General features: G+C 41.9%; 1 protein-coding gene across 4 annotated transcripts in view; it reads right to left on the reverse strand.

Moving 5' to 3' along the window:
• Positions 1–2,416: 2,416 nt before the first annotated feature.
• The window catches only part of ARID5B (AT-rich interaction domain 5B), a 171,582-nt gene continuing 157,826 nt past the window's right edge, over positions 2,417–16,172 (reverse strand). For all 4 annotated transcript variants that reach the window (XM_038743511.1, XM_038743510.1, XM_038743512.1 and 1 more), the window contains 2 exons: positions 11,767–11,965; positions 2,417–8,397 (listed from right to left, as the gene is read on the reverse strand). In XM_038743511.1, the coding sequence (XP_038599439.1) occupies positions 6,229–8,397; positions 11,767–11,965 (2,368 nt within the window). In that variant the 3' untranslated portion in view covers positions 2,417–6,228. The remainder of the gene's footprint in view (positions 8,398–11,766; positions 11,966–16,172) is intronic.

The following is a 16,172-nucleotide window of genomic DNA, read 5'->3' on the forward strand; positions in this document are numbered from 1 at the left end:
GTACGAACTGGAGGGTCACCCAGTTCAGTGTTCACTTGGCCCCCAAAATCAACATCATGGGAAAATTGCTACTTGGAATTATAAGCAATGGGAAGGAGCAATGGAAAATCCACAAGTCAAACTAACTCCTTGTTTCAGTGTCACTGCTGAGGAGAGGTTCCCCTGGGCTTGCTAGAGTGCACCACCAAATCAAATCAAATTCTAGAGTTCCGTGATTCCCCCTCTCCTCCAATTAAGAGGAATTTGACATGTCAAAACCTCTGGAATGATTTGCACCGGGTGACCAGCATGCTGGCTGGAGCGGGGGGCACACCTGCGCCAGCAGGCATGAGTGACCACTGACCACAGGAGGGACTGAAGCCTCCCAGTGGCACACATATGCTCCAGGCATGTTCCACAACCATGGGAGCTGTGTTAGACTCCAATCCCAAATCCAGGGCTTGACTGATTCATCGCTGCCAACCAGAACATGCTTTCACGTTCGCAAACCGGATGGGATTGGTCGGGCTTGAAAGGAGATGTCAACTCCATTCTGGACTCATTCCCCTCCAAATCCCTCATGACTATTGAGACTAGTGGGACGTGGCTCCAATTCATGCACAAGGAACGTGGCTCCTCCAGCAACGTGGCTCCTCCAGCATTTCCCCACTATCCTAGTGACTGATTCAGCACTGGGTAGGGTGGCTTCATCATCATCAACATCATCAGTATTTATTGAGCGCTTACTCTATGCAGAGCACTGTGCTAAGGGCTTGGGAGAGTACAATACAATGGAGTTGGTAGACACGCTCCCTACCCACAACAAGCTATAGAGAAGCAGCATGGCTCAGTGGAAAGAGCACGGGCTTTGGGTTCAAATCCTGACTCCACCAATTGTCAGCTGTGTGACTTTGGGCAAGTCACTTAACGTCTCTGTGCCTCAGTTACCTCATCTGTAAAATGGGGATTAGGACTGTGAGCCCCCTGTGGGACAACCTAATCACCTTGTAACCTCCCCAGCACTTAGAACAGTGCTTTGCATATAGTAAGCGCTTAATAAATGCACTACTATTATTAACAAGCTTACAGTCTAGGGGGCTTGACAGAGAGGCTTAACTAGACTCACCTCCTGCTGTTAGATTGTCAGTTTCTTGAGGGCAAAGATCGTGTTTACTTCACTGTATTATCATCATCATAAAATGATATTCATCAAGCGTTTACTGTGTGTGCAGAGCAGTCAATATTTATTGAGCACTTACTGGATGGAGAGCACTGTAACAAGCACTTGGGAGGTACAATGTGACAGCATTTACAGACACGTTCCCTAACCACACTGAGTTTACAGTCTGGTCTACTTACAGTCCAGAACATTGTACTAAGTCCTTGGGAGAGTTCTCTGCACAGAGCAAGAGCTCAATAAATGACTGAATCTGCACCACTGCTAAGACTCCAGCCTTAGAGCAGGGACCATGTTTCCTAGACCATCCCTCCCAGGGAGAGGGGAAATGGGGTTTATAGACTGGTGTTCTCCAGGAAAAAGGTGAGGTGTGACCCTGGATTACATTGGTTTGGGGAGACGATCACTATTTACTGCTCAAAATAAGCTTTAACTAGCAGCATGGCCTAACGGATAGAGCATGGGGCTGGGAGTCAGAGGGACCTGGGTTCTAAACCTGGTTCTGCCCCTTGTCTGCTGTGTGACCTTGGGCAAGTCACTTAAATTCTCTGGGCCTCAGTTACCTTATCTGTAAAATGGGGATTAAGACTGTGAGCCCCATGTGGGACAGGAATTGTGTCCAATCTGATTAGCGTGTATCTTCTCTGTAGCTTAGCTTAGTAGCTTAGTAGCTTAGTACAGTGCCTGACACATAGAAAGTACTTGATACCACAATTATCATTATTACTATTATTATTAACAACTGATTTGGAGTGATATTCAGGATGTTTAACACTTTTCTGCCCCTTCCTGGATAAAGACTGAACTTTCAGTTTGGGCATTTATCAAATGGGCTTGACTCCAGATGCTGGCAACGTCCTGAACTCTGTCCCCTCCTCTGAGGGAAGATCAGGTACAGAAAGAAAAGCAGCATGGCCCTGTGGAAAAAGCATGGGTCTGGAAGTCAGAGGACCTGGGTTCTAATCTTGGCTCTATTAATTGCTTGCTGTGTGTCCTTGGGCAAGTCACAATTTCTCTGTGCCTCAGTTTCCTCAACTGTAAAATGAGGATTAAATCCTACACCCTCTTACTTAGACTCTGAGCCCCATGTAGGACAGGGCCTGTGTCCCACCTGATAAAACTGTATCTAACCCTGAGCTTAGAACAGTGCTTGACGCATAGTAAGTGTTTAACAAATAGCATAAAAAGGAAAAAACAACATTATTACTCAATCACCCAATGGAACAGATAGTAACATTTTTTATTAAATATTACAGTGGATCAAAAAGTACAAAATATCTCTTGCCTGCTATGTGATTGGGAAACTATTGGCACGTAATACAGTATCAAAAGCATTAATAAGTACAATTTGGAAAACATACAAAATTGAGTGTTTATAGTTGGCTCAGCTTTATTCCTGGTAGTGTTTAAACTAATGCAAAGGTTACTCAATAACCTTTTTGACGGGAAACTATATAATATTACTGGGCCATTTTGCTATATACAAATAATCACCTTACAGAGCATATAGGTTACATAACTTGAATCACCAAAAGTATACAATATTTACAACAAAGGAAAGTTTAAAAAAGTATAAACAGCCAGGAGATTATGCTGCAATTCTTAGGACATATTTCAACTATGGGGAATGAGCGAATATCAAATACATTTACAGCAAACACAGGAGTTAAGTGCTCATGATTATCAGTTCAATGATGTGGGCCCCACTGGCTTTAAATCATTGCCATTTCTCACTAAATCAGGACAATTGTAAAATTAGACCAGATGTGACCTGACTGACCACGTGGAACAATGACTGCAGAGAAATTAGCTGTTCTCTTTGAAGGCACACTACATAAAATATTTTTGAGACCACCTAGAAACTTCCATTAGACACACCAACATAATAAGATACAGTACCGAAGAATTCATGCACCAATTCAATAAGTTGCAAAATTCAAAACTGGGTTTTACTGAACTACTTTGTATGCCCTGAATAACAAGTGGATGTGTCATCTCCAGTGCAGAAATAAATCAGAGCGTTCTGCTGTAAATATTACAACTTTTAATAATCATTTACTAGAAGGACATTGCATTCTCAAACTCAGCTTGGTTCTATTTTTAAGTTGTTTCCTAAAGTCAAACAGTTTGAAACCAGAAGTTGAGGGGAAGGTTGTGGGTTTTTTTTGGGTTTTTTTTTGCTTTTTGCTTTTTTTAAAATATATCTCGCAACCTTCCAGAATCTCTAATGAATCATGAACTTAGTACATTTTGAATTGCAACATTTCTTGGAAGCGGTTCTCAGTAAATAGATTTATGACTCCATTGCCAATTAGATTCCACAGTTTCCTCTACAAAACTACCAATAACAATGGTTTGATTGCACAAAGAAAGGCTTGTGCAATTCCATTCAATAATAAGGCCCCTTGAACTCAAACAATGCAAACAAAGCCCCATTTAAGACTTTTTTTTTAAAAGTAGCTCTGGCCAATGAAGAATTCAATAGCCTTTTTGAAAGATTTCCAAGATTTCTGTTGAGAGTTTTTAAACAAATAATGCACAGCTTCTGTGGGGAATTTATACCACCATTTCTCTCCATTTGGCCTAATGCTTTGCCCAGCATATGAGTTTCCTCTGACAGAAACTGAGTCGCCTCATGGAACAAATAAGAAAACATTTGAGTTAACATTGTTTTAAAATGGTGTGATCAAATTCCAGCATGATGTAACCAAACTGAAACGAGATCTTCAGTGAAAATAAATGCCCCAAATCTCAAACGTTCAGGTTGGTTGAAGAACGGAAAGCACCCATTTTCTTGAATTAACTCACCCCACCACATACAATTTGGTCTGTTTGCTACGGAGTTCTTTTTCTACATTTCTGTCATTATCTCTCTTGCTTTCAGGATTCACATCTAGTGCAACTTTCTCATATGTGTCCTCACTGGCACCCTGCCAGATGAGATTCTGATTTTGTTTTCTCTATGTCTTGTGCAAAAGCAGGATAATTTGCACTCACACATTTATATCCTAAATTCTATTCATCTATTTATTCTATTAAATATATATATATAATATTTTTCCCCTCAGGAGGATAATTAATGAATTGAAGCATATGGAATTTTTAACACTGGATGACTACATTCTTTTCTTTCCACCTTTGGATATTAAATATATTACATTATATATTTGGCTTTATATCATGGAGAAATTTCAATACAGATGTATGGCATGCATGGCTTCATTTAAGAGCTTGAATTTTTATTATTACCAGTTTCGATTATTCTGCAGTTGAGTTACTTATTTGGAAGTTGAAAATTGTCATCAATTTCCACCCTGTAAAACATCTGAGGTAAAAGACTCAGTTAACTAGGGTACTAATGTCTACATATCACAGCAGGTGGGTGAATTCATCAGAGTAAATATCCGCCTATGTCACGGTGGTGTCCTCTGTGAACACTGAAAGAAAATCCACCGTATTTATCGATTGGTTTTAATACATTCAGAAACCAAATGCCATGTTATTACATCTCTGTAGCAAATGCAATACAGTAGCAAAGATGACAATATAAATTCTCCACATCTTTTGACTGCTTGAACAGCTTTACCATTTATTTCCAATGACAAGAGGAAACATAAAGCAAAACTGATTGCAAAAATCAATCTATTACCTAGTCCTAGAAGATTATATGTGTTTCCTTTTTATTTATTTTTTTTACTCTAAAGGGGTAACCCAACAGGCCAGCTAGCCACAATGAGGTGGATTGATGCTCAGCACTCTAATTATGCAAGACTAACTGGGTCAGGCTGCAATGGAACTCACAATTCACATCACCTCAGGTTGGGGGAGGTATTGACTGGGTTGGCCGATTGGCCAACCCTTTCCCTCCCTGAGTAGCTGAACGCCTTTCCTCTCTTCCTCCCCTCATCCCTGGTCGCTTACATGGGGCCTGACCCATCTTCCATACCAATTGCTTGGACTCTTCTAATTTCTGAAATTCCTATGATATTTTTACAACCCACAAATATGTTCTCTGGACTCTGTTGTTACTCAGCAGCTTGTTGCCAATGAGGTTTTTGTTTTTATGATTCCTCTGGTATGTAGGACAGTTTCACAGCCTAGATAAGGTAAGTACAATGCTCAACAATTTCCCATAACCCAATACTTCAAAGCAAAGTGTTTTGGCTGGGTAAGCAATGGGTAAGCTCTTTCAACTATGCCATTTAGGAGGAGCAAGATCTTCCAACTGCATATTTTTAAAAAGGAACTTGGTTTGCACCATCCATAGATTCCACCTGAATCAGTTGCTTCAATTTGTAAACAATAACTTTACCCCCCAAAGCTGCTCACAATGATAAGATGTGGAAAAATTACACACACACAGAAACAGGAAGGACAGTCCATCTGACTCTTAAAAAAAATACCCGACAAAGAGAAACACCTGCAGACAAAGTGATATTGTTTAATTAAACAGGGCACAGAATAAACTGGAAAATGGGACTACCTGTATATAAATTATGTGAACAAACAGTGATACAGGTAGTTTTTAAGAAGCGGGTACGTACACTCAATTTAACAGTGTTTACTTTTCTGTTTTACTAGTGTCAGGGTGAAAGATCTATTGCAGTTTTACTATACATTGCATTGATCAAACCTTTAAAAGTCAAAAATGTGACCCCCAAAGCACATCTTTTGATTGTTTGTTCTCCGCAGCCCTCCCTCACCCCCTCCTTTCATCTTCCACCTCAACACCTCCATTTCCCAACCCAATAAAAATCAAATCCGGTTTCTTTTCATTCTTTTCAGAATGTGGATGCAAATCCCTTCCCAAAACGATCGTGCAAAGTGAAATGACGGAGGTGGAGGAAGCGAGGGAAAGGGGAAATGAGGGAAGGAATTATGGGTTAAGGACCAGAAGAGCAAAGCAGTCCTATCTCAGTCGAACAGAAGCGTTAGCCTAGGCGGGCTGATACCACATGTCGGTTTTCACGAAAGAAATACTGATTTCTAATTCTGCAAGACATTATTACAGGGTAAGGGGACAAAGCCACGTTAAGCGACACCTTTCACTGGGAGGCTTTTGAGTGCAGAATTTACAGTTTTGTACTGGGGTGGACAGAGGACAGCTGGGAGGGAGGAAAGGCAGCCTGAGGATTTAGAGCAGCTAAAGGGTAGATGCTGTTGTGCAAAAGGTCGCCATACGAATTTCCTACAGGTGTGGCTGCTGCGGCTAACTGTCTGTAGAGCTGTTGAGAATTGGCCGGGGATGTAAAGATTCCTCTCTGCATCACAAGCGAGTGGAAAGCCAGAGGCTGCATTAGGGGAGAAAGCACAGTCTGGTTTTTCAAGTACTGCAGTGGGTGGGAATAGCCGGCGGGGAGGCGGGAGCTCAGGCTGGAACACAGGGACCCCGGGTACAAACCTGGGAAAATGGGCGAGGACAGGGGGAACTTCTGGCCCTCCGACATGCCCCCGGAGTGGGGGCCATGCCCGCCTTTGCTGCCCTCACCCTCCTGATCGGAGGCCTTGTCTTTGGCTGAGCCCTCCTTTGAGGAATGCAGCGGAGACACCACCCGGATCTTCTTCTCCGCAATCATAACATCCAAATCCTCCAGGCCGCGCTTCAGGGGCCGGGCCGTTCCGACGGTCTGAGGGCTCGACTTGCAGCTCAGGATCGGATGGACCGCCGTCTCCGTCTTCCTCAAGTTGTCGAGTCTCGTGTGGTGCGGCTTTCCGGACCGGGAGAATGGGTCCTGGTGCTTTTTAGGGGCTGACATGGTTATGGGCGAGACCCGGCAGGCTTTCGGGTGGCAGTCTCGACTCACAGCCTGACTGCTCAAGGCCTGGAACGGAGAGAGGCTCTTACTCTCCGGTGGGCCGCCGCTGCCCGTGTGAGACAGGCCGGCCGTCTTCACAGTCTGTTTGTGTGCGTTGCTCTTTGGAAGACTCAGATCTGTCGGCTGATCATCCGAGGAGGCTTCCAGGGCAGTTTTTTTATCTGGCTGATGCAAAGACGGGAGGTAGCTCCCACCGAGTTTTTCTGGATGTTTGTGCGGAGGAAATGGTGAACTGTTTTCCGACTCCCGGTACGTGCCCCGAGGGAGAAACTTGGATGCCTGTTCGCTGTGAAGGTGGTGTTCCGTGTGTCTGTAGAGGCTGTGTAGGTGGGGGGAGGAGTAGAAATCGGCCAGGAAACTGGGCATGTGGGAATGATGCAGTGCCCTTTTCTCAGCCATCTTGTCCTTGCACTCCTGGATATCTGGCTTCAGCGCATAGGACTCGGCCAGGGGATGAAGGTGATGCTTGGAGAAACTGCACCGGCGGGGATCGGAACCGCTTAGAGTATCATGCTTAAAAACATCGTTAAGAGCTTTCCGTTCCTCTGGGTTCTTGCTTTTGAAACTCTGGACGTGCTGGATCACGGATGGCCTATTGACTGCCAGAGCATCCGAGCTCGAGCTGTGATGAGACTGCACTGACCCGGAAGAGAGTTCGTCTCTGCTGCTCAGTTTCTTCTTGCTGATCAAGGGTGGAGGAGAGCCGTAGGGATAGCTACTGGACAGGCTAGCGCCGCTGACCTGTGACAGCAGCTTCTTCTTGGCCAGTGGAGACATGATCCCTGGATTGCCCCTCGAATAGAGCAGCGGGGTGTAATTCAACCCAGGGTCCTCGTGCATGGGGACGGGCAGCTCCTTTTCCTTAAACATATCGAATGACTGGACCACGAGGACTTTGGGATTCCGCTTCAGGGCGTCGTGGATGTCTTCGTTCCCGAGCTGATCCAGTTTCACAGTGCAGTTGGCGATGTAGTCCGCCATGACGGGGAGTTTGTCCTCTTCCATGTCACTCTGGCTCGGCGCCGGTACTTGGACTGGGGGGAAACCATGAAATGGGGCTTCCAGTGGTTCGTTATCAGAGCCGTCTGTAAAACCACATGCTCTCTGTTCTGGCTTCGGGTCAACGAGGGCATCCGGCAAGGAGTGCGACTGTTTGCTGACAGTTAGATTCCGGGTTGCATCCTCTTTGGGATGTGCTGGAGCACTGGGGAAGGAAGCTGAGCACTCTTCTTCTTCCTTGGCTGGCTCACTGATAGAGCAGCGATCCTTCAAGTTGACTTTCACTGGGCCCGCTTCCGTGCCTACTCCCTCGGGTGTCAAGTCTTGGAAGTCTTCGGTCTGTTTCTTCACTTCTGCTATCACCAGGGGCTCCATCAAGCCTTTCTGGACTAAAACCTCTGGCTCCTTCTCTCGTTTCACTGAAACCTGGTTAAACATTTCAGAAGAAAGTCATGAGAAAGCAGGGCATGATGGCAGGTATCATTCTGAAATCTCATATTGCCGCTCCCCTGGAAAACCATCCAGTCAGTCATCTTTTGAATTTTGAAAAGCTTTATTAGCCCCTGGACCCTCCCCAATCACAGCTTTAGAGAAAGAAATCTCAGTTTCAGAAATACCCATTTTTTGGCTACTTATAAGACTCCTATCAAAAGAGGAAAATGGTGTATATTGAAGGTATACGTTATCATTGCTTGATTCCAACACACAGTTTAATTTTCAGGTTGTCCTCTGTTCAGATCAATCAATTATCCAAATGGGCTCAAAATTACATGTTGCAGTTTTATAATACTTTTGGAATTTTTTTTTTAATTTCCAACCAATCCCATTTAGCCCTCTCCAAATTCCAAACTCTCCTGATAGCCAGAAATGTTCTAATTCCTGCCGTTTGGCTAAATTAAAGTTAGTCATTGCACAAGTGTTAATAATTCATATTTTGTGTCACAATACACAAATACCATCAGCTGGTCTTCTGGAGAGTAGGAAAGAGATAGAGGGGGTGAAGGAGAGAGACAGAGAGTTATAGGAAGAAAGGGAGAGAAAGAAAGAGGGAAAGGGAGAGAGGGAGGAAGAAATCATGGTGGGGGGACTGGAAAAGAGGTGAAAGTAGAAAAGGACAGAAAGAAAATAAGGTGGGAAATGAGAGGCAAAGAGAGGGGGTGGGTGATAGGCATAGAGATTACAGAGAGATTAGAAGAGAGTCATTCCAAATTCTTTTGTTGGTTTAGGGGCAAACTGTGTTTTTATTAAAGACAAAAATGAAGCTGTCAACATTCAGACAGTGTGCACTATTACAAATATATCTTTATTATTCTTTGAAATAAACTATAGCCAACAGGACTACAGCTCTTTATGCATCTCCATTAACAAAACCTGTGTGCACAAATCCTACTATTCACTGCATTATCAAGCTGGATGAACTGTGACCCCCTAAAGGTCATTTTAACTTTCCATCAGTGACCCAGCTGACTGACAGCCCCTTTCAAAACTGCTGTCATTCTGCTCTGTCCTGCCTTCATCTAAGACAGTCACAAAACAGTTGTATTGTGCAGTTCTTTTATTTTGCTCCCACCCCTTCCTTTCCTCTGAGCATCAAGAACGTTATTATCTAAATGCTGCTTAATGTTAAGGGCCGGGGTTGAGAGGGTGGATATGGTGTAGCTAAGGAATCACACCCATGCTTCCCTTCATAGAGATTTTAGAAACCATTCTTGGGTGCTGGAATTTCTTGTTAGTTACGACCTCGGTATCTTCTTCAGTCCAAATACCGTCACTAGTCTTTCAAAAACTCTATCACTGGTCTCTTGAGCTTACACAAAAATATCTGACAGATGAATACAGTAGGGGAAAAAAGGCAAATCATGCTTACTAACACATCCTCTGCCCTTGGTTTCTGTTAAGCAACCGTTTGAAGGTTTAGCTATTTTTGAGATGCACCCAGGAGCAACATAACAAATTGTCTTTCATCCTCTGCTACTTGGAGCAGCACAATTATATTTCTAGAATGGGCTAAAGGAAACTGCAATTCAATGACAGTAGTGAGTGATAACTGAGATGTTAGGATTATTCTCCATGGTTTATCATACAGTAATATGGCCACTTCACCTCAATGTCACCTCCATCAAGTCAAAAATTATGTGCCAGTAAGACAACACACTTTGAAAGGTCTATTTATGGCCAAGTTGAAAAAGATCCCCAAAATCTGGATAGGGAATTGTACGATTTCAACTAATAATACAAAATCAAAGTTCCAAAAGGATTACACCATAGTCTGTAAGCACGATGTGGGCAGGGAATGGGTCTAACAACTCTCTTCCATTGTACTCTCCCAAGCACTTAATACAGTGCTCTGCACACAGTAAGGGCTCAATAAATACAGTTAATTGACTGACTTGGAGGTTCCCTGCTTTGGTTGATTGATTCAGTCAGCAGCATGGCTAAGGATTTTTCCAATACCTCGTATTCAAACAATCTTTCAGTTCTGGTGTATCAAAGCTCTAACAACTTAATGGCAAAATCCAGAACATTCAATGCTGAGGTGTGCACTCCATCTCTGGCTTTGTATGCTCTACTTAGGCAATGCAATACATATGGTATCTAATGGAATTCTCGGCTCTGAGAAGCCCATAATAAATAAACAGGCACAACAGGATGAATGAAGAATGGAATGCTAGCCTTAACTCTCAATTTCCTTGCTTTTGGCAAATTACATTTCAAGCCTGCAGATGTCTATGCATCTCAGTGTATTAATGTTTTTTAACTAGGGTATAGAAAATTGTTTTGAAATTAAAAGACAAATTTCTCCTCAAGGTATTGATATGATCCACTTCACAAAGCTCTACTAGGCAAGTTAATTTCTAGTTACAGAGGTTTTTTTTTTTTAAAAAAAGCTAGTGATTAATTAGGTAGTCTCTTATGTGTTCATTATAAACCTGATTTTTAGGGGATTTTAATAGAAGCATAAAAATTCCCTCTGGGGTTGAAACCTGGAACACAAGATCTCTACTTGAGTGCAAATATAGCTGGAAATTTTTTATGTACTGAAGAATTTTTATTATTCATGTTAAAACACATTTTAAAACTGATGTAAATGCCTACGCACTCAACCAACTGTAATGGTTTCCAAAGAACAGCAGTGGCCTACTGGATTCATTGTGCTTGTTTTAAAGATTCGAAACTACCTGTTAACACGAAAGATAATAATGGGTCCGAGAGGAACCATTTCTATCTCCCCTATAAATAACACGTGTTTATGATGTTACTAAATATGTCTCTACACGAAGGCACTTTAGCATCCTCGGGTCAATTACCTCAAGCTTGAAAAACTCTTCAAATTAAAAATGCATAGCTCTGACCTAGATGTACAAACGATCAAGACCTTGCAGGTCGGGTTCCAACCCCAAAAATATTGAAAAATCCTTTGAAAAACCTTAAAAGACTGGTTTAGGGTGGAAACGCTAATGCATCTTTAACTTTGGACGAAATAGGCTGAGCAGGGGCAGAATCTTCCTACATTACATCTTGGTCATTTGCCATCAGCTCTCTGCACTATGGAGCTTGCTGGGGACTGCTTAAAGCCCATCAATATCACAGCACTCATAATGGCATGAATTACCTTTCAGCTTGGGAGCAAACTGAAAGGCCAACTATTTTTGGAATCCCAAAGTTTAAATGATGTATTTGATTCATTTTTATCATTCTATTGGCGGGATGGGGTGCTTCAGCAAGACGGGGGCTTTACTGATTAAAAGCAGTACATTTTTAATGGAAAAGTTTCAAAGTAGGAAAGCAACTAACCTCCGATGCATCCTGGGGTTTCTGGACATTATCTTTTTCTTTCTTGCTCTTTTGGTTTTCATTTTTGATGCGCTTGGTGCCGGATACTTTTGTTTTATTTTCACTCTCCTGGGAACCGTTATCCTGCTTTCGAGGTTTCACTGGAGGCAGTGGCTTATCTTCCTCTCCTTTAATAAATCTTTCATATGGCAGGATTAATCTAAAGGATTAAGGAACAAATCATTGATCAGCTCTTGCAATTCCCGCAAAGAATTGTATTTCTTTTAGCTCCGAGTCATGCACCTAGTGGTTCCACTGTTTTTTCCTCCAACTCTGCAATGCATTTCTAGAACCCCTCCAGCTTGCCTCCACCTACTGCCTCACCACAGAAACCAGCGCGTGGTATTTTAGAAGCTCCTTGGGGACGGAAACCTTTCTTTTTGGTTAGAACTGGCTGTTCTGACACTCGGGCCAAGAGCCCCGGGGGATTTAGCCAAGACAACAGCAGGTGGTGCTCAGAGAAGTACGGTAGCAGCACGGAAGTGTCCTTGCGGAGTGGTAATTTGGGACTGGAGAGGTGGTCAGATCCCTCCCACTGTGGGCCTACACGGAAGGCACTGGGCAGCCATGTGCCCAGGGGCAGTTGCCCAGCTGGGCAGGCCTGAGGGGTGATCCCAACATGGGGAGCTATTGTCGGATCGCCTCTAAAAGGGCCCCGTCAGAAGGGCTGGACCCAAGGGATTGTGAAAACTGGAGGACTGAAAAACATTCAAGAATTTTAATCACATAACTTTCTTTAACAAAGTACACACAATTGCTTTAAAAAGGAAACATCAAACAGCTCTAGTTTTAATCTGTTTTCCCTTTGCGACGTAGCTCTTGATCTGAAAGGGAAAAATAGCTGATGTAATTAAAAGGGATGGATTGCATTACAATCTCAGTTTTGACTCCAGTGATTAAAGTTTTTATAATGCATTTGGTATGATTAATGACTCACTGAGGGATTAATACAAGACTCCAACTTAAAAATATGAACTTTAATACAGCAAACATAATTTGTTTAAAATGAGGCAAGTCGACTCAATGAAGAAAATGTACTTTGCTTATAAATAACATAAATCTGTTCAAAGATTGGGAATCCTAATTATCTTTAATCTAAGACTACCCTGCAGAAAGCCCTTTGGTTAAGCTGTCCCTTAGCTCACCAACAATCAATTTGTAGCCACGCAATCTGGGTTCCAACTACTTAAACGTTCATACAGTTTAGGCTTAAGAATGCTGAAACCCGGCTGTTGTGACAACAGCATTTCATATTTTAATACAATGCCATCTAAACGATGTTAAAATCAAAACCCAATCTATGCCACATTAGAAATAAAATTCATTAACTGAGCATGCTCTGACATGGTATGTGCAAGAAGGCGTGAAGAATACGTTCGAGCCCAAAATTTGGCAGGGGGCCAAGCAGCGAAGCTAAGCAGAGCCCATAGGGAATATTCATCTTCAGATCCCATTACAAACTGAGTTTAAACATGTTACAGCTGCTAAAACTGGAAACGGCTCCCTCTATGCAGACTTTACTAAAATAATATATGGCTGCCAAATACCTATTTCCCACTGTAATATTACAGTTAATGTTGATATAATAAAAAGCATAACTAAGCAGAATAAAAGAATAAAAAATCATGTTCATTCTTGAAATTTGTTCAATTTCATTTATAAAGCCCCCAATACTAAAAAGACAACCACCGCCCCCCCCACCCCCAAAACCCATCTCACATCATCTCTGACTCTCCCAAGGCCTGTGAACCTCAAAAGGGTGTCAAGTTTGGGTTCTGTCCGGGGCCACTATTTACATCTTATCCTCGTGTTAAATATTTAAAATCGACTTAAATAAAAACACATTTTATTGCAATAATTGTTAGCCCAGCGATAGGACTGTTTGACTTTTTGTTTAGTTTCCATGGAAACTTGATGTACATTTAAAACCTGCATGTTTCAGGGGTAAATGTGCCCGCTTCCTCCTTGCTCCACCTCCTCCCCTACCCCCCCCCCCCAACATTCCTGTCTCCAAATGAGATGGGGCTATTACCATGAGTCTGCCTATACCCACCAAGACAAAGGGACTACCCTTCTATGGAAGCAGGCATGATGAGGTTGAATGGGGAGGTGGGGACTACTGTGGTTTGCCTGGTGAGGGGTTGGAGGGGAGGGAAAATAAGGAGAGAGGGGAAGCTGGGTTGAACTGGGCCTGACAGGACGAATCATCCTTCTCATTCTTCCAGGTGACCTTTTATGGCAATTTTTGACTGAAAGTCCCTCCCTCCTCCCCTGTTTTGATACATGGCACTATCACAACATGAGGGTTCATTAGATGGGGATGGTAATTAGTAACCACGGTTTAAATTTCCTTTTATACTCTTAAGAGTTCAAGGGAGTGTGGCCACTTTTTCATTTTAGCTATTTTCACTGAGCTCAGAAGCTGGCAGTGGGACAGCAGTAAAAATACATTTCGGGTTGCTGGTCAAAGGCCTAGAGCCAGCAGCAGGAAATCTGGAATTAAATGTTTCTTGTATCTGGAAAGAGGCATGACTAAGGTAAAACTGAATCAAAATACAAGGATTGCTTGTTCTAGGTTTCCAGGGTGTGTGTGTAAGTGCGGTTTTTTTGTGTGTGTGTTTTTTTTAAGTAAAGGTCAACGTACTGCTTTTTTATGGTGGAAAGATAATTATAGAGACAAAAAGAAAAAGGACAAAAAGGGAAGCAAATTCTAATATGCACTGTGAAGCTCTGGGGACTAGACCAAAGTCTGACACCACGAACAATCGCTGCTTCATATGGTGATTTCCGTTTGTCGCAATTTTCACTGAATGTTTTTTCAGTTATCCTGTCACGGTACAACACAATTACCCACAGGATATGATCTTATCATCTGATTATTAGAAGTTTTTACAGTACAAGAGCAGTAAAGCTACTACAGGATTCAAAACATTGAAACATCCAGTGTACACACGGTACCATTAAAACAAGTTACCCAATTTAAGGTCAATATTGCCCAACACAGGAAGAATGTGGTTTTGTATTATACAAATAGTTTAGCAGAATGCAACATGCCTGAAACTAGCCGAAGATTATTTTCAAATATTTGTAATACAACTAAGATTTAATCAGCTTTTAAACAGTACAGATTAAAGCAAAAAGTCAAAAAAAATTCTACCAAATGCAGAACTCATTAAACTGAACAAATCAGTTATACAGTGTCTGAAGTAGCTCTGGGCTTTGGTTTGACTTCAAGTGGGTGGAGGGTAGTGGGGAAGAGAAAGAAACAATATATTCATTAGAAAACCTTGAGATCATTCTTTCCCTCCCGATGTACTGATTTACAGGGTTGGAAGCAATACAAGTGAAATGGTTTTTTACTATTATCCAGATTCAAACTTTAAGATTAGCAAACTGCCTTATTTATGACACCATTAATACAGCAGGAATAGGTAAGCCATTGTGTATTAAAAAATAACATCTTTCCATAGCAGCAGATTTGTAGCAGCGTGAGGCTTTTTATTCTAGGAATAATACAAGAATAACATTTTCCACACCAAAGCAGAAACAGTAGGGGGGCCTTTGCTATCTCAGAGCTTCTTATTAAATCCAGTCACTGTGAAAAGCAAGGTTTTTTGTGTTTTTTTTTTAATAAAGACAACTTAAAATTGACTCAAGTTGGATGAATAAATCAATGCTATGCTAACCCTGATTTATTAAGGTCTGTAAAACTAAAATTTAATCACATATAAATGACTAGTTTGAAAAGATTTGGCTTTTCTAAATCTCAAGTTAAATAATGGTGCACAGTGTACTGAGTTTTTAGATCAGCCTCATCTGATATTATGAAAAATTCAATGTACTTCGCTGCAGCAGAAGTCAGAGGTCAGCAAATCTATTACAGTAATGTAAGTAAGCTGGCTCTCTGCCAATTTTTTTTAAACACCAAGGAAGATAATTTTATATTTACAAATTCTAAAATCCTCCAGGGATCCGTATCTCTTTGTTTCAACAAAAAGCAGAGACTTCACATTAGAGAAATGTGCTTCACAGTATATCCAATATGTCCTCATCATTAGCATTTCATAGAAAGAAGGCCCTTAATCTTTATTAGTCAAAATTTTCCCCAAGCAGGGGGAACAAATATAAATGCAAAAATCTAATCTGAACTAGTAACCACTAATGTCTCCTCTATTGATTAATGCCTGCACAGAATGACTGAGCTTTTTGGCCAAAACATTTAGCAAGCTGTGCTTAAGAGGAGAGATGAGAATGCATCTATTTATAGAGAGAGAAAAAATGTTTCAGCAATGTCTGCGGTCAGGTTCCAACTCAGAGAAAGAAAGGAAATAAAGAGTTGGGGTACTTCTTGGCTGTCTAATTCTCCC

Source organism: Tachyglossus aculeatus, chromosome 3 (genome assembly GCF_015852505.1).
Source record: "Tachyglossus aculeatus isolate mTacAcu1 chromosome 3, mTacAcu1.pri, whole genome shotgun sequence".
NCBI classification, from domain to species: domain Eukaryota; kingdom Metazoa; phylum Chordata; class Mammalia; order Monotremata; family Tachyglossidae; genus Tachyglossus; species Tachyglossus aculeatus.